Source organism: Acipenser ruthenus, chromosome 10 (assembly GCF_902713425.1).
Source record: "Acipenser ruthenus chromosome 10, fAciRut3.2 maternal haplotype, whole genome shotgun sequence".
Lineage (NCBI taxonomy): Eukaryota > Metazoa > Chordata > Actinopteri > Acipenseriformes > Acipenseridae > Acipenser > Acipenser ruthenus.
The window spans coordinates 1,524,516-1,543,272 of NC_081198.1; the positions used below are offsets into that span (position 1 = coordinate 1,524,516).

At 44.4% G+C, this 18,757-nt stretch overlaps 2 protein-coding genes across 3 annotated transcripts; one reads left to right on the top strand and one right to left on the bottom strand.

Moving 5' to 3' along the window:
* Positions 1-619: 619 nt before the first annotated feature.
* Positions 620-13,333, bottom strand: LOC117409785 (uridine-cytidine kinase 2-A). 2 transcript variants are annotated; one of them, XM_034016065.3, is made up of 7 exons: positions 12,801-13,333; positions 6,705-6,864; positions 5,987-6,083; positions 5,675-5,817; positions 5,035-5,192; positions 4,235-4,283; positions 620-3,621 (listed from the first exon to the last, which is right to left on the bottom strand). In XM_034016065.3, exons 1-7 carry the CDS (start codon positions 12,903-12,905, stop codon positions 3,485-3,487), a joined length of 849 nt encoding a protein of 282 aa, XP_033871956.3. In that variant the 5' UTR covers positions 12,906-13,333; the 3' UTR covers positions 620-3,484. The 2 variants fall into 2 exon arrangements, with proteins under 2 accessions (XP_033871956.3, XP_033871972.3); XM_034016081.3 differs by having other exon boundaries at positions 5,095-5,192; positions 12,801-13,323.
* A 265-nt stretch (positions 13,334-13,598) lies between these two features.
* On the top strand, positions 13,599-18,302 carry tmco1 (transmembrane and coiled-coil domains 1). Its single transcript, XM_034016097.3, has 7 exons — positions 13,599-13,890; positions 14,509-14,586; positions 15,947-16,006; positions 16,339-16,385; positions 16,531-16,598; positions 17,030-17,174; positions 17,315-18,302. The coding sequence occupies exons 1-7, from the start codon at positions 13,821-13,823 to the stop codon at positions 17,411-17,413; spliced, it is 567 nt and encodes a 188-aa protein (XP_033871988.1). The 5' UTR covers positions 13,599-13,820; the 3' UTR covers positions 17,414-18,302.
* The last annotated feature ends 455 nt before the right edge of the window (positions 18,303-18,757 follow it).

Consider the following 18,757-nt stretch of genomic DNA (forward strand, 5'->3'; position numbering starts at 1 on the left):
ACTTTAAATACTAAAATAAGATTTCAAGTCAATTGGATTTATAATTTTAATTTATACAAAACAAAATTAGAGGACACAGTTCTACAAGATGGGAATTCTGTAAATTGACAGCTATTTTTTTAGTAATACTTAACTCTAGAAGTTTCAGCTTAAATGCTTTAATATAATACTACCAGAGTGCATATTTGCAAAAATAAACTACACTTATTGACATTCCTATTTTCCTCCATGCCTTCTCAATCCTACTGTATGTAGAGTTCCTCGTGTAATTTAGCTAATTTCACCCGCATTACATATTTAAGTGAACCGCCTCTTTACACAATATCATCCTTAACTATTTATTACATCTCAGTGATAAATGATTTGTTGTTCCTTTAAAAAGAGGATGCACAAATTAATCCCTCTTAAAGACATTTAATTGCAGAGAGCAATGAAACTTTGCCTCTTGGGTCATGCAGGCTGCTGCAGCTGAGAAGTGCTCAACTTAACTGCTGTGCGGGAGAAAGAGTTAACATTGCCACCACTCTACCAGAGCTCTAGAGAGTCCAACACCGTACAAGAATGCAGCATTTCCACTGGGACACCCAGTACAGTACATGCAAATAAATAAGACTCCAAGTTATTCATTGAAAATCTTTATTTTATAATTACACAACATGGTACAGTTTTGCTCCCTGCATCTGCCATTCTTAAACATCTATGATCATTTACACTATAATACAAGGGTAAGGGGTTAAATGAGGCAGATAGCATGAAGACAAGGCATAGACCAGCACTTTGCATGCCTGTAGACATGGTCACCCAACTAACTACATGGAGCAAGGTAATACAAGGCAACACTTGAGCAAGCCCGCGGTAGAGTGGGTACAGAAACACATTGCTGCAGAGAGTGCTCTGCTACCAAGCTCTTCCGAGGACTGTCCCCAGCAGCTCCCTCTGAACACACTGCAGCGCTCTACCAATCACCATCCGATATCCCACTTATTACTTCAAAATGCACTTCCCAGCTCGAGGGACACAATTTGCAGGGGGTACCACCAGAGCGGGTCAAGGCATTCACCCGTTCCACACAGGGACAGCTACAGTATCTAGTCTAACCCCGATGGGTCTAATGCCACACACAGGGGTGAAGTTGCATAAAAAAGCTGAATGCATTGCATTCCCCTCCGACCCATTCCACGTTAGCACTAAGGTTTGGGACGACGCATGCAGTGTTCTTACTTTTGGCTCAGTGGAGTTTGACCCCTTCCCCGCTCCCAGTGACCTGTGCAGTTTGAGGAGGAGTTAGTACCCTCCCTCCTCTGCCAGACTGTTCAGATTTAGCAGGGTGCTGTGGTCCTTGTGACCATGCCACGTGGAGGGCTCGCTGACACAACCACACTGCAAGCACACACATGGTCAACTCAGGGTCTGGAAAAGGATTCCTCAGAAAGAGCAGCAGTGGACACAACGGACGACTCCTTTAAGAGGCTAACCAGAAGACATTGAACAAGCACACCCAGGGTAACGCAGCATTGGATACAGGGGAGGCTGCAGGATGGTAATGAGGCAGTCTGCGTTAGTGCAGATCAGAAGCAGCTGCTGCTGGGCTGGGAACTGGACACCAGTCCCAAAACACGCTGTAAAGCAGCCACTTTTCCATATACAAATATACCCACACTTGTAATTAATGTATATGCATATGTACATTTACAGGAGTCAATATAAAAAAGGTACACACAGGCATGTGTGGCTCCGTGTATATATATATATATATATATATAAATCTATGAACAAATACTGCATTTGTTTCTATATGGTTTGTTCGGGACAGTGGACCGCTGCCTATTAAGATTAAGAAGTGTTAAAGAAGCACAAGGTTTTAATGCAGGATTTATTTTTTAAAATAGTACAGCAGTACAGTTATAGCAAACACTGTGGAATGACCATTTATATACACAAATATATAAAGGAAATATACAGAGTAATATTTGTATATGAAATACACTCGCACACACCTTGATATGCATTGCAACCATGGATTCAGAATTGTTTGCAACTATTGGAAAAACACCAGGGATTTAAAAAAAAAAAAAAAAAAGCCTTCCACCACTGCATATACATGAAAATCAAGGAGGCAAGCCTGTATTAGATTCACTTTTGTTCATCTTACAAGAAGCCAGGTGTACCTCTCTGCTCTCAGTAACACTGCTCATACAGCAACATTAAGGACTGGAAATCACTCCTTGCGAGTTTAACATTTTAAAAGCAAAATGTTCCTCTAGGATGCTTTTAGCTACATAACTAACAAAGGTGTTCCACCAATGCAGGAGGGTGTGTGCACTCCAAACGAACAGACGGATCATGGAATGGGACCAGGATTAGGAGGGGTTCCGTAGAAGGGTTTATTCCAACCTCTGGACAGCAATACAATGGCAAAGAATTCAATGCAATCACCCTCTCACTAACACAGCATAGAAATACATCTTATTTTTATTAAACTGTGTAGAGAAGCAGTCCATTTCCTGCACTGAAAGGGGATTTATAGCAGCAGATCAAGCATCGGGGTGTCCGACAGAAGCCTGCCAGGACCTAGCAGCTCCAGATTGCATCAGGGTCTTTGAGAAGTGGGGGTCCCCACAGAAACAGGCCTCCTGGGTTTCACTTGCATGGGGGGGGGGGGGGGTGGGTGGAATGAAAAGCCCAGAGGATTGGGCAGGAGCGGTGAATTCTACTGGAAAAGGCTAAATCAGCATGCTGAACTTAAAGCAGGGTCTCTGGTTTGTTTCAAGTGGGTCAAAACAGGGAAAGCAAGGTGTTTTGTATAGCATTGACCAAGCAGGTCCAGTAGAAAGCAAAATATATATTTTTTTTTATTTTCTTAAATGCAGGTTTTTAAACAAGTCTCTTGTCCTGTTAGATCACCGTAACCAAGAACCAATCCATTCTAAGCAATCAGCCATGATCAAAACAATTAGAAGTGATAAATAAAGAAAATAAATAAATAAAGCAATGAGAGGCAAGCACAGCCCTGCAAGAATGTAGAAAGAATTCCCAGCTGCATTAGTGTTCACAGTGAAACCTTTTTTTCTTTTAAATACATGAGAACCCGGTTGCCTCAAATGCAAAGCAGGGATTTTAGCACTGCCTTTAATCCAAATGTTTTGCATTCATGGAAACTGCACTGCCTAAAAACAAGAAAAAAAAAATAAGACCCCCCCAATGCAAACATTTACCATACTCAACAATACTTAATTTCATCACTGCGTGGTTTTTTCTTTTATTTTTAAACAGTGACCCAACCAAAAAACAGAAGGACCTTTACCCACTGACCTGCAGCTGTCCCACAATTAGGACTTTCTTCAAGCATTAAGTTTATAGTACAAAAGAAAGGCATTGATGTGTGTTGGCTTTGTTTTCTCATTAAATACAGTGCGGTTGACTGGCAGTATATACAACAAAACACTTCCCTTGTTCTCTCTTGTGCCAGGCTGGGGGGGCGGGGTCAGTGTGGCCGGCTGCTAGACTCCGATGGCTGTCTCTTGCGTGGGGTGCTGTAGCCGTTTAAACAACCGTTCTGTCGTTTCGTCAGCCCCCCGTTCAAAATGTCCTGGATGTGCTGCACGATCAAGTTTATGGCGACTGATGGGGGGGGGGCGGGGGGAGAAGAAGAAAATTAAACTTGTCACTGACTGGTGCACACTACACAGGAACGAGAACAAGGAATAGAGAGAAGGAAGCCAGGATTCTGAACAGAATAGCCCTGCGTAGATTTCCTCACTGTAGAAGCACTGAAACCTGCATGACATGTTCATTTCAGAGAGGGAGAGGGAGAAACGGGAGACTGAATCCAGGATGAGGGAATCCCCTGGCAGTACAAACACATCCAGTCAAAACAGGAGGCCTTTCATACCAGACAGCAGCCGTTCAAACAAAAGCTACCGTCACGCTAAATCAATTATAATAACAAGGCGGGGGGGGGGGGGTCGTGTTGAGAACCCGACCTCAAAAAAGGACGTGAGAAAAGCAATCTGCCTGTGGACAGACTTCCTCACATTATTTAAATTGCTTTCCTGAAATCCTGGCAGACGACAGGAAGATTTTTATTGCACATTTATATAAAAAAAAAAAAAAAAAAGGTTAGACCACAAAGCAAGCCCGGTTCTATTGTAGCGGCCTGCGCTGTGCATCACATGACCCAGCGCCGACAGGGTCAAGCCCGTTACGTCAGTAAACAGAAGACACGGCCACTTACCAAGGTTATCAGCTCCTCGTGGGATGATGACATCAGCGTACTTCTTTGTCTGGAATCAAAAACAGCCATTGGATACTTTAGAAAAGGGAAGAATGCAGGCAAAACACAGTATAATGGACACAAATAAACATATAGTAGGGGTGACAGAGTAAATTGTACGTTTCTACTGGGAGTTGAAAGTTATCTCAAATCAGTCCTGTTCAATCCCATCAGCAGCAGACAGAGGTGAAAGTGGTCTGAATGGAGTCCAAGGTCAGGATTGTGGGCTAGTGCACGATGCAGATGGAGACATAGCTTAAAATGATCACGTTAATGATCTGGGTGGTTACAACTGGGCTTAATAGGAGGGCGCAGATACTGACTGCAGTCCAACACTGCTGGCAGAAGAGCATGCACCTGATTAAACAGATAGGTGGAGAGTAGGAGCCTGTCCTATTTTACTGCTTCAACCGCAACAGGACTGAGAGTGATTCAGCCAAACCCTGCAGTACAGCCAGAAACACAATCCAGCCTTCATATCCTCAGAGCTTCAGCAACATGATCTGTAGCTCATTTACAATCAAACTGTTAGCAACACAGTCACTGGTATACCAACTCAAAACTGGTTCTCAAGATATGCCATCAATAGGCGACTGACTTAAACGTTGTGCATTTCTAGATTGTTGAATATCAGATAGTAGATAAAGAAATTCATAATGAAGTTAGTAGTTTTAGTTAGAGTAAAACCAGCAGCTCCCCTTGGAGAAGACGGTATTTCGAGGCCTTGGTTTAAATGTTTGCAGCAATTCAGGAGCCCCTACCTCTCTGCACACGGTATAGATAGAGGTAGTGAAGGCGAGGGAGGCACAGCTGGTACTCACTGGCAGACAGAACTCCTCGAAGGCAGGCTTGACGAAGGTGATGTACTGCGTGAGGACCTGCTCCAGATCTCTGGCTCGCTCACTGATGTCCCGGAGCACTGCCGACACACACAGGGGAAGAGTTCAGCTTGACCCGGGCACTGCAGCTTGAGCCGTCCAGGTTTCAGCACGAGTTTAAACTACAGTACCACCTCACAGGGGTGGAACGAGCCACTGTATCAATGAATCGAGATTCCTTCTTTACATTATATAAAACATTTAGTAAAGAGGTATGTATCTTTCATATCGTGATACAAGACCAAAAAGCACATCATAGCTCACTTACAGCATAACAAATGGTTCCTGAATCTATACCTCTTCCCTCCCTTCCATGTTGGAATATCACTATAGGCTATATGCATGTTGTGTTTCTACTTTTAAAATTCACAAAAATAGCTAACTTTACGCAGTGTCCAGGCTTCTAAATGTGTTATTATAGGCCCGCTGATTTCCCAGAACCCTGTATCTGTTGCTGTGTGTTTGCAGGGGTGCGTAGGGGAGGGTTAGGAATGGTGCGCCCCCTCCTGTCCCTGCACTGTACCTCTCCTGGAGAGCCGGGTGTCTGCATCCGTGTCCACAAAGAGCTTCATCTGAAACAGGTCCCGGATCTCCTGGGAGTAAAACATCAGGATTCCCTCGAACAGAACCACGTCAGCCGGGTACACCGTCACTGTCTCCTCCTTCCTGCAGCGCCCCCAAGTACAGAGGAGGAGAAACAGAGCAGAGTGTAGGAAGAGAGGGCTAACCAAGTAGCACACCGCCAGGGGCAAAGGAACCAGGTAACTGGTACCACACAAGCACGCCACATTGCAAGTTGACAGTTAAAGCATTCATAACCGGATATTTGGCTGACCTGGAATGGGTGACGAAGTCATATACTGGGATCTGAACTGTTTTCCCCTCCACGATTTCCCGGAGGGTCTCCAGAATCAACTCGTTGTCAAAAGCATCTGGGCAGGAGAGAAAAGCACCTTCTCAACACTGCACAGGGCTGAGCAGCAGCACCGACCCCCTCACTGCACAGGGCTGAGCAGCAGCACCGACCCCCTCACTGCACAGGGCTGAGCAGCAGCACCGACCCCCTCACTGCACAGGGCTGAGCAGCAGCACCGACCCCCTCACTGCACAGGGCTGAGCAGCAGCACCGACCCCCTCACTGCACAGGGCTGAGCAGCAGCACCAGCACCTGCATTAATACTAGTGCTGCATATTCTTCCGATTCAGCCCTCCACAGAAATCAGGTGCTTACGATCAGGTGAGGGCCACTGTTATCGATTAGGCTAACTTATCATTTAAGTGAATAAAGTAAAGAAAACGGCTGCTTGGATTTGCAATGACTGCTGCTTTTCTTAAGACTGTGGAGAACAGCAATTCACACAAACCCAAGCTGTTTCTTCACTGTGAATGGTAAACTAGCCCCATCAACACTAGTGCCCCTCGTTTGTGAAGCGCTTGATCTGAATACTCTGCAGCTCTAACCAACTACGGGATGCTGGACTCCAGCCTTGACAACACACTCCACAGCCCTCCCAGGTGCTGGAGGACTGGCCCCCTGTCTCACTCCCCCTTACCTGGGTGGTCAAAGTTGAACTGGCCCTTGAGAGCCTTGGCCTTCTGCTCTGCGGTCAGCACCCTGTAGAAGCTGTCCTGGCTCAGGATGGCCACCTGTCTCTGGTGGTGGTCAATCTCATTCTGACCCAGCAGCTCCATGATCTTCCCGCACACTGACGACTGGAGAGAGGGGGAAACTGCATCTTACTGACATTCCTGTCAAACACCACGGCTCCAATTGAGATCGAAACAGTACATTTCAGAGAGTGAGGTATAGACCAGAACACTGCCCTGCAGTATATATTGAAACAATACAATTTAATGTGGAGGTATGGACCAGAGTACTGCCCCACAGGGTACAATAACTTGCACCAGTAAATAATGTTGCAGAGTTTCATTACAACTGGAAGTTGTGATGAACTGCAAGCATGATAAACACGTAGTTCTCCATTCAGCACACACTGGGCTGGGGCCTGCAAGGGTATAAACACCACAACTGGGCTTCAAGCCCACCCAGGCAGACATCCAGTGCAGCTGTATTCCCAGGATACTGGCGAGCTACAATATTTATACGAGGCGGAAAAGCCGTCAACAAAACTCAAACGGATTGCATTACTGATTTCCTCTTTCAATCAACACCCCCCCCCCCCCCCCCCAGAATCCTTTGGAAAGTTCAGCTGATGAAGCATCTTCTCAGCCAAAAACAGCCCTGTTCTTTTCAGACTCCAGAAGTGAGCTAGAAAGAAACTGCAATTCAGCATTAGAAAATGCCCTGTGATGTTTGCAATATTCCACAATTGCTCTACAGTTACTACACCAATCACAGAACACAGCTGGGTACCAAATGAACAGCAGCACGGTGTGTTTGCAGCAAGGAGCCCCTTTAAGAGTCAGGGTTATTAACATCTAGTTCAAGAACATGGAGGAGGTGTATTCAGCAAGTGCAAAGAAAAAATGCTGTTTTATATCATTGTAATGATATAAACCAGCCAAGAAACATTTGGGCACAGCTGTGGTTAAATTCTGGTTCAGAGTGCATTGTCAAGTTGCGTGCCATTAAAATTATTCCTCTTTGAAAAGGTTGCCTTTGCAAAAAAGCTTCATTCTGACAGCTGTGGCAATGCGCCAGAGTCTGCAGCAGTTCCCATGTACCGTACTTGAACCAACTGTCTTGCAAATTACTACAAATCCAGGCTCCCACAAGTAACATACTAACATATTTACATAACTAGAGTTAACAACTACCTTCTCATAGCGATGCAAATCTATTGCGCAGTGAAAGTATTTCTGTAGTCTGTGCCAGCCAACTCCTGCATAGGTAAACCAAGAGAGAATAGGGGCCTTCACACCAAAACAAAAGCATCTTGTCAAAATAGCAGTGGCTGTAACTGGAACTTTCATTTCAAAATAGCAGTGCCTGAAAATATCTCCCAGTTTAATAAGAGCTAGTACACAAGGCAGTTACAGAAACATCTACTGGGAGCTTTGCCCAGCTGCCACGTGGCCCAAAAATCACCCAGCGAACATACAAACACACTCCAGACTCTGTTTTCAAAGAAACAGCAGCAAGAAGACACAGGAACAAACATTACCATGTTTTACCACTTCAGTCTAAACTTGAAAACACTGACTAGAAAATGCAGAAGTGAAACTACTGTATGCAAACCCATCAGAGCAGAGCAGAGGCATCGCGATGCCCTGTGCACATCTACAGTGATGAAGCATGAGCTCAGGGGTTGAAACGCACACTAGCCCTGCACCCAGTCCTCAGCTTCAGGTATATTACTGAAAGGAGCAGGAACGATCAGCCCACCCGAGAGCACAGGAAACGAGTTTAGAATATTGAGAGAGCTCATCACAGCGCGTCTCGTTAACCTTCAATTCCCTACAGATATAAATACTGGAGAGGCCTGGAGCCAAGCCAGCTGCTTAAACAATGGGCAGGTAAATACTGCGGCAGAGGCCTGGGGCATCACAGAACTAGGAAGAGGAGGAGGGGGCAGTGTCTGAGGACACATCCAAGAGAGTTTAGAATAAAGACATCTTAAAACCAGATAAAAAGGGATCTATTCAGATCTCCACCAGAGAGGGCAGTGAGGGGTTCGGGGGGGTAATACTTTGTGGTGCTCCAGGGTGCTATTCAGGGATAATTTGACAGTCCCTCCCCGCAGTCTGTAAGGCTCTACAGCCGTCTAAATGGGATTCCGGGTGACCGTGTTCTTCCGCATCAAGCTTTACATGAAATACAAGCAGGACACTGTTAGGACTGCACAGGATGTGTACAGTAAAGAGAAGATAGGACTCATAAAACAGGGCAGAAACAAACAAAGCAGGATTTTTATTGTGACAGGAACAAAGGGTTAGCACTCTGTTAGCAATGACAGACCGAGAGAGAGAGAGAGAGGTAAAACACATTCATACACATACATGCACTATACACCAATACTGCTGAAGCAAATAGGAACGCTCAAAGAGTCCTGTTTTATTGTGTAAAGTGAGGGGCTGCCGAGCGGCCACGGGAAGACAGCACTGCTTCAGTGGTACAGCGAGCCTGCAAGGGGTTTAAAACAGACGGTTGGGGTGCAACCCCCACGTGCCTACATGTTTCAACACAATGAGGTCACAGGTGTTTGACAACCGGCATTAACGAGCAGATCAAAGGCCAGCTTACACTGTACCGTCTCTATCCCACCGTCTCACACAGGTGTGCAGCCCGAGACCCTCCAGTCTTCTCTAGAGCTACATCAGTATTCTGGGTCAGGGCTTGCTTTACAGTGTGCCAGCGCTCCTCTGTCTAATCGCAGTCACACTCAGCCCTCTTCACGCAGTCTAGGGCAGGCTTGCTGATCACCAGTTCTCCTGCCAGTGCTGAGCAGACAGTCCGCACTCCCATTGTATTGAGAGAGACGAGAAATGAAAAGAAGCTAGACTGCAGTATTTGTACTCTGTCTGTGTGCCCCCCCCCCCCCCCCCAGCAGGCAAAAACAATGACTCTGCATTACACAGTGTGGATACAGTTAGAACACTGCACTGAACAGCAGCAAGGACACTGTTTTATTAAAAACCCACTCTTTCGTGGAGAGCATTGAAATGGATGTTGCAAATTCTATAAAAAAAAAACTCAAATAAATGTAAATGATTGTGAACAGCAGAGCTATCTAACGGCTGATCTGTCAGAACTGTTCTTTCTCTTCACACACACACACACCCTCTCCTTTATTTTATTACTGACTCAAGTCAAAAACAAAATGCATGTTTTTACCTGCCAGGAATTCTTCACAAACCTGTCCTGTCAGTTTGTTCCACTTACATTACAGTTAAAATACTAGCCGTGATAAATATTGAGTAGTCGGGATAATGAGAAAAAGATTTTAAAAGAACTATGTAGTTGTTTTCAGTGCTTGTATGGTAAAGACAGCGACTCTGCGCTTCAATGCGCTTGGGTCCGATACTGGCAATGCCCACTCTAAAAGCACAAGGCATGACTAAGCCCTTGCTGCACTGCAGCTGGAATGAGCCCAAGGGTCTGCTCTGGAATCATTTACTTCTTCCTTTAATAAAACTACACCAAACGATGTGCTGGACCTCCGTGGGAATGAAGGTCACGTTGCTCAGTGTTGCTGGTCATTATCTTACATGGCTTGACAAAGGCATGGCATGTTTTGGCGTGGCGTCTTGCTATTATTGAAGAGTTATCAGACATGGAGAACAACATGTTCAGTGAAACCATCAAGGCCATTAAATACCAGGAAGAGCAGAATTCTTTCCCATGCCTTAACAAAAAACAATCCTTCAGCAGACATTAAATAAAAGCACAATCCAAACATTTGAAATATGGGCCCAGTGTGATACCCTTTCTCTTAACACCACAGGGATGTGACGATTCATTAGTTAACTCGGAACTGCAGTTCAGCAACACCCAGCAGGTTTCACACTAGTGGACACTGTTGGGTGGGGGGGGGCACAGATCTTTGGGGTTGTAGGGGGTTCAGCCATGCGGTGTTAAACAACAGTGATGCAACATCAAGACATTGCAGATGTTTATTTGCATGGCTTTAGATAAGCAATCAAAACAAAACTACGCCTTCTCATGAAAATAAGCCCTGCGGATTTCAATGGAAAACGCTAAAAAACAAGAAGAGGCTGCAACTTTCTCGTGTGACGACGTGTTGGTTTTGAATTCTCGTCACAGATATAATACTAGTCTAGGATTTGTAATGACTCACTTCTGCCGCGTATCCCATCTGGTTATACAGTACTTCCGAATTTCTGATTAGATTCAGAAAGAGGTTGCTGCTTTTGTTCTTTTATTGAAGACAATGATGACCAAATTATTAAATTTGGTTTACAAATGTAATTGAGGGCATTTCTCTCTCTCTCTCTCTCTCTGCAGACAAACAGACCCCGTAGCATTACTGCAAGACAGGCATTCTCTTATCCTTCAATACGCAGCTACCATTATTCTTTAGTGAGAATTCAGCCTCACTATCAAGAACTGGGGTAAGAGGTTTGATTTAAGAAAGAAACCAAGGCTTCAAGGATGAGGGAGGGGGCACATGTATTAAAACAAACATTGGGGTCCAAACAGAAATTAAATCGGGGTATTTGTAGAGCACCCCGCTTATTGGAAGCCTGTACAGATGAAAAGGGTGGTCACGTGAATGCTGCTTCTGTCACCCAGGTCGACCCTGCTTCTTCAAAAAGCAGTGTGAAATCAGGTAGCCCGCCCGCATGACATCAGCTTGCGACCCAGGTACAGCATACCAATGTGAAAGGGGCTTTAGTAATGCTGATGTTAACAGAAAAGCACCACATTGCAGGTGTTGGTTAAAAAAAAATAAAAAGCACACCACACAATTCTCCCCTGCATGGGGGAAAAAGGTTAACTGTGGAAAGCAGGCAATACCTCCCCCTCCCACCCAATACTTTATACGTGTCTCCTGAAGGGGTATCTAAAATCCAGCCCACCTAATGAAATGTGTTACTGTGCTCGTGTTGCGTATGAGGACACGCACACTGCATTGCGTTTGCGGACACATAATAGTTCTGTGCATCCCCAGAACTGTGACATCATTCTTCACAGGAGCCGCACTAAAGCAATACACATACCATTATAACGGTGGCCAAAAATGCTACATCTTAACAGCACTAGTACTGAAAAGCACAGACAGGTACAATGCCGCCTGGCTGCCTGTCTTGGGCCGAGCCATCTTAGAAGGAGACGTCATAACATCACAACAAACGACCCGGCTTTAAGCAGCCTATGTATTTTTTATAAAACAATAATAATAATAATAATAATAATAATAATAATAATAATAATAAATATCAAATGCAGTTAATAAAACTGGTTAAATATTGTTTCACCACACGGAAAACGCTACACACTGACATTGCCACAAACAAAGACCAAGTTGGAATAACCCGGCCATAATGTTGAAACTGTAAACACAAAGTACTGTTAATTCAGCATCCGTGTTTGCTGGCGTGGCATTTACTCATCGCAGAAGAGAGAACGTGCATTTCTGTCAATGACGTAGACAAATGTAATCGGAACATCTCATGTTATCGAAAAGCGACTGCTATTAAACTACTTAAAAAAAACACACACACACGTAAACCAGTGTCAAAACGAAGACGGCCAAGCACTCACAGTATTCTGTTTTGGTTTGTGTTTTATTAACTTCAGTCAGTATTTCAAAATTACTGTTGGCATAGATAGATAGATAGATAGAGATTACACACACACACTACAATGTATATACAGCTATGCCATGGCCTTACCGGCAGAAAACAGCCAAGAAAAATACCATATTTTAATGTTTGAATGAGAGTCGCTTTGCTGTTGCCTTTAAAAGAATTCAAACTTGGTTATATAGTGTAAATAATAATAACAATATTAATAAATCCCCGTTAGAATTAGGATGTACTGGTGATGAAATCGATGAGATCAGTCTCTGCGCCTCTAGTCTCTCACACGCGGTCGCCGCTGCACGTACACATTTATCATCATCATCATCATCATCATCACACAGCGTCAGAAGGACCATTAAAACACACATTTAAAAATTAAAATATTACTACGCGTAAACATTTCAGCTAAAGAAACAAACTACCTTGCCGCTAGCAGTGCCTCCGGCGACTCCGATGAGGAACGGCTGCCTGTTTGCGTGGTCACTTTCAGCATGGTCTTCCAGGCGCTGCTCGCTGTCGCCTGCCATGCTTGCTCTGTGCAAGGTGAGCGCTCGGAGGGGGTTTTGTTGGCGCTCCAGCTCCTCCTCCTCCTCCTCCTCCTCCTCTCTTCTTTGCTGTAATCAATCTCTCGCCTTCCCTCGCCCGGTATATGGTGCTATGCTGGAGCCTGGATGCATTCCAAAAGACGCTTCTAACACAAACAACGCCATGCACACATTGGAGCATCCATCTATCTATCTATCTATCTATCTATCTATCTATCGGTATTTTATCGCTAAAAATTATATTAACGTGTTATCGCTGTATTCCGCCCCCACAACAAACCAACGTCCCTGTGTCTGCCGTCCAACTTTATCCCCCCCTATGTGTTAGATTCAAAATCAGCAGCAGTTCTCGCTTAACTGTCTTAGCACAGGTGTGCTTAATTAATTAATTTTATGAAACATCCCATACGGTCAAGCTATCCTGTTATTTAGACAACTACGACTACTAATACTACTACTACTAATAATAATAATAATAATAATAATAATAATAATAATAATAATAATAATAATGTCACGATGACCTAGCTGACATTACATTATAATTAGGGAACAGGCTATGTAAATCAACAGAGCCTCACGTTTTATATAGTCTTATTCTCTTTTTCTTGTAAATCAACAGAGCCTCACGTTTTGATTCTGGCTGAAAGGGAAAAAAAAAAAAAAAAAAAAAAAAGTTTGCATATTGAAAGGAGCTGGAAGCCTGATAGTATCCCACAATGCCATTGTTTATCACGGAGGAAGAGCCGCTCTGAGTTATTTCTGGACTCTGTGGTGGTTGTCAGTGCTGACGAATCAATTTCAGGTCCTGAGTCCTACCTCGGTGGAGAGTCTGGCTGGTGTCAAACGCACATCTTTTCAAAATATTGCACAAGAAAAATCACGTAAAAGAGCAAGATGACGACTATGTTTGCAGATACGATCCTGATCGTGTTCATCTCGGTTTGCACAGCTTTATTAGCCGAAGGTGAGTCCTATTTAGCAGCTTACCTACACTCCTGTCTCGAGGCTATCCGGTTGTTCTCTTGTTCGTTTCAATTACGAGGACAGCTACAGTACTAGCTCGGGTATAGCTGATGCTTGCTAAGTAACTTGTAGCATGTTTAACAGAACAACATTTTTGTGTAGGTGGCTCCTGGAACCCAGCCATTCCGAAACCATCCATCCATCCATTAACCGCATGCTCCTTTACAGGGTCGCGGTGAGCCGGAGCCTAACCCGGCATACACAGGGCGCAAGGCGAGACTACACCCGCTGGGCAGCATTACAAAACCGCGCTCCTTAAGCAAGCGCTTTAGAGCAGCGTGCGATTTGCAAAGCTTGTGCATTTACGTGCAAGTTCATTCAAGTCCATCTAAGTTGTGTGCTAGCAGGGTTGGGGCCAATTCCTGTTTTTCAATTCTAATTCCATTTCCAATTCCTTTTTAAAATCAATTCTCAATGCCCTTTTAATCAATTCCAACTCCTGGAATTGGAATTAATGAAAAGGGAATTGATTTTAAAAAGGAATTGGAAATGGAATTGATAACCTTCTGAATTTATTATTATTGTTTGTGTAACATGTTTTTTCATCTCCCCTGCCCAGGTATAACGTGGGTGCTCGTCTACAGAACTGACAAGTACAAAAGGCTGAAGGCTGAAGTTGAAAAGCAGAGTAAAAAATGTGAGTGCATGTAACGTGCTGTGTGTGTGTCACGGGTCCAGTTTGAAATGTGAGTGCATGTAATGTGCTGTGTGTGTGTCACGAGTCCGGTTTGAAATGTGAGTGCATGTAACGTGCTGTGTGTGTGTCATGGGTCCAGTTTGAAATGTGAGTGCATGTAACGTGCTGTGTGTGTGTCATGAGTCCAGTTTGAAATGTGAGTGCATGTAACGTGCTGTGTGTGTGTCACGAGTCCAGTTTGAAATGTGAGTGCATGTAACGTGCTGTGTGTGTGTCACGAGTCCAGTTTGAAATGTGAGTGCATGTAACATGCTGTGTGTGTGTGTCACGAGTCCAGTTTGAAATGTGAGTGCATGTAACGTGCTGTGTGTGTGTCACGAGTCCAGTTTGAAATGTGAGTGCATGTAACGTGCTGTGTGTGTGTCACGAGTCCAGTTTGAAATGTGAGTGCATGTAACGTGCTGTGTGTGTGTCACGAGTCCAGTTTGAAATGTGAGTGCATGTAACGTGCTGTGTGTGTGTGTCACGAGTCCAGTTTGAAATGTGAGTGCATGTAACGTGGTGTGTGTGTCACGAGTCCAGTTTGAAATGTGAGTGCATGTAACGTGCTGTGTGTGTGTGTCACGAGTCCAGTTTGAAATGTGAGTGCATGTAACGTGGTGTGTGTGTCACGAGTCCAGTTTGAAATGTGAGTGCATGTAACGTGCTGTGTGTGTGTGTCACGAGTCCAGTTTGAAATGTGAGTGCATGTAACGTGGTGTGTGTGTCATGAGTCCAGTTTGAAATGTGAGTGCATGTAACGTGCTGTGTGTGTGTGTCACGAGTCCAGTTTGAAATGTGAGTGCATGTAACGTGCTTTGTGTGTGTGTCACGAGTCCAGTTTGAAATGTGAGTGCATGTAACGTGCTGTGTGTGTGTCACAGGTCCAGTTTGAAATGTGAGTGCATGTAACGTGCTGTGTGTGTGTCACAGGTCCAGTTTGAAATGTGAGTGCATGTAATGTGCTGTGTGTGTGTCACGAGTCCGGTTTGAAATGTGAGTGCATGTAACGTGCTGTGTGTGTGTCACGAGTCCGGTTTGAAATGTGAGTGCATGTAACGTGCTGTGTGTGTGTCACGAGTCCGGTTTGAAATGTGAGTGCATGTAACGTGCTGTGTGTGTGTCACGAGTCCAGTTTGAAATGTGAGTGCATGTAACGTGCTGTGTGTGTGTCACGGGTCCAGTTTGAAATGTGAGTGCATGTAATGTGCTGTGTGTGTCATGAGTCCAGTTTGAAATGTGTCTCTTGTTTTATTACAGTAGCACTTTTTTATTTTTTAAAGCAGTTGAAGTGATGTTGATTTTGTTTTTCCTGTTTCAGTGGAGAAGAAGAAGGAGACCATCACAGAATCTGCAGGGAAACAACAGAAGAAGAAGATTGGTAAAGCGGGCCCTTCCTCTCACTAACAACACTATGAATCACACACGAGGAGTGCTCTGAGAGCTCTGAGAGCTCTGTCAATGGAGCATCCCTGCAGTAGCATCCTCGCTACTGAAACTATAATACTGAGCACTGTAAACTGTGGAGGGCCCCCGTGTGCTCGGATAGCAATGGAGATGTGGAATGGACATTTTATTTCTGCTTGCTTTTTATTGTGGATGCATTTTATTTCTTGTGTTCTGTCGAACTGGGGAAAGTAGTTCCTTACAGGGGCGGACTCATGGGTATTGTTTCTTTATAATAATGCAATAACGGTGTATTGTTCTTTATAGAGAGACAAGAGGAGAAACTGAAGAATAACAATCGAGATCTCTCTATGGTAAGAGCCAACTCTTTTTTAATCTGTTTCCTGAATTTTGATTCCTAACAGTTACACAAGCCTATTCCACTAGACCCACTTCTAACCCCTAGACCACACTTCCTGCTAGCATCCCAGTTTCTCATTGTCGGGTCTCTGGTTGCAGGTTCGAATGAAGTCCATGTTTGCCATTGGGTTCTGCTTTACTGCGCTGATGGGAATGTTCAATTCCATGTGAGTATGCAGCGCTGGCTGTACACAGAGAGAGGGGTGCTTCCGTTATACTCAATAATACCTGTTGAGAATGGATGTGCAGTTTCTCCTTCCCTTATGGGCTAAGGAAGGAACCCAATCTGCATTACCACTTAAGTATTTCTGAATATTGCTGTCAGACTGAAATGTAAGTTGTGGTTAGACCAATTCCTATAGGTTGAACCAGTGTTGGGAGATAAGCAGTGTGAACCAATAGAATCCTTCCACATACTCTAGATAAGCCACTGCCCCTGCTGATTGGAGCATGTGGCCAACAAGGGAGACAGCGGAACATGAGAGTGCAAGATTCCGGAATCCCCACACTTCATTGAGCTCTGAGAGCAGGTGCTGGCCAGTTCCTGTGGCTGGACTAAGCGTCTGTGCTCTGTTCTTACCTGTGCTCTTGCCTGCAGATTTGACGGCCGGGTGGTCGCCAAGCTTCCCTTCGCCCCCCTGTCCTACATCCAGGGACTGTCTCACCGAAACCTGCTGGGGGACGACTACACAGACTGCTCCTTCATCTTCCTCTACATCCTCTGCACCATGTCCATCAGACAGGTAGGGAGGAGCACGGCACGCAATTTCTAATGACAGACCGTACTATCCTAGGATCTGCTAATTGATTTCAGTTTGTGTTCTAAGGGACCGATTCTACTTGTTGCTCAGCTGTTTTGTTTCCTCACTTCTGTTTTGAGCAGAACATCCAGAAGATGCTGGGTCTCGCTCCATCCCGGGCCGCCACCAAGCAGGCAGGCGGCTTCTTGGGACCCCCTCCGCAGGCAGCCAAGTTCTCCTGAGCCGCCCCCCTCCCTCCGGTTCCAGGACCGGGCAGTCCCAGACCAGCGTGAGCGTGGCACCGCGGCCCTGAAGTAGTGCCACGGCTGAACGTACGAGAACAGAAAACATTTCCATCTGTGCCAGTGATCACCTGCAGCAGGGTGTGGTGTTTTTTATTATTATTATTATTTGTTTGTTTTAAAATTACTTTGTAGTTGTTAAAGTTTTAGCAGCAAAGGTACAGACCCCATGCTCTTTACCTGGTGCAGAAAACTGCTACATTCTTTTGATTTAGGGTTAGGATGATTTTAAAATCTTAAACTCAGTATTCAAATTCTGAGATGGCCCGTCTTTCTACACCTCTGCCATTTCAGCAATACATTTTTAAAGGGGGTTGGGGAGAGAGGGTTAATGAATTTACCCAGGGTAATACATTACACACACACACCTCCACCCAGGGTAATACATCACACTCTCTCACTCACACACACCCCCCCCAGGGTAATACATCACACACTCTGTGTGTGTGTGTCTCGCTCTCTCTCTCACATGATTCTTTAAAAATAATTAAATGCAGTACATTTTAAAATATGTAAGTGATGGTAGTATTTATTAATGGGTCCCCCCATTAGTTTTCACAGTGGGGATCTTGCCTGTACCCAGTTTTGCAGAACTCCTCCACAAGAGATGTTAAAGCCATACAGTATGTAACAGGGTTGGGGCTCAAGCTCCATGTATGCAGGTCTAACCTTTGAGCCACACTGATGGGAAAATGTACAGATGTTGGACTCAGTTTTTAAAAAAATCAATCCAGTTTACCCTTCTACACATAATTTATTACAGTAAGTTTTGCTGCACATGGTACTGTATATGTTCATGAACGGCTAAGTAAAATAAGACCTGAAAGTCTTGCTCGTCTGTCTCCTTCATTTCCTCTGATAACAAAATTACACTTCTATACAGTTTTCATATACAGTATATATAACTTGGTCAAAGTGGGTTCCCAGGGGCTGTTGTTACAGCTCCCCTTTCTGGTTGGTCTTCTGAAAACAGCATTTCTTCCTGACAGCTGGAGATTTGTTCGATGCACTAATTAATTTGCTATATAACCATTTTCTTTTGTTTTAAATGAGTGTACAGTATTTTGATTCTGAATGGATGTCTTGTAACTTGTAAGCTGTTCCCCCTAATTGTCAGTATTGTATGTGTGTTTAGAGGGTGTTGAACATGCATTCAGCACTGTAGCTTCTGTAATGAACATGCATAGAATTTAATAGCAATAAGGAATTCTTTTTTTGGGGTTTTTTTATACAAATTATCAAGACTGTTAATGTTAGGAAAACTTGCACAAAATATGCTTTAGG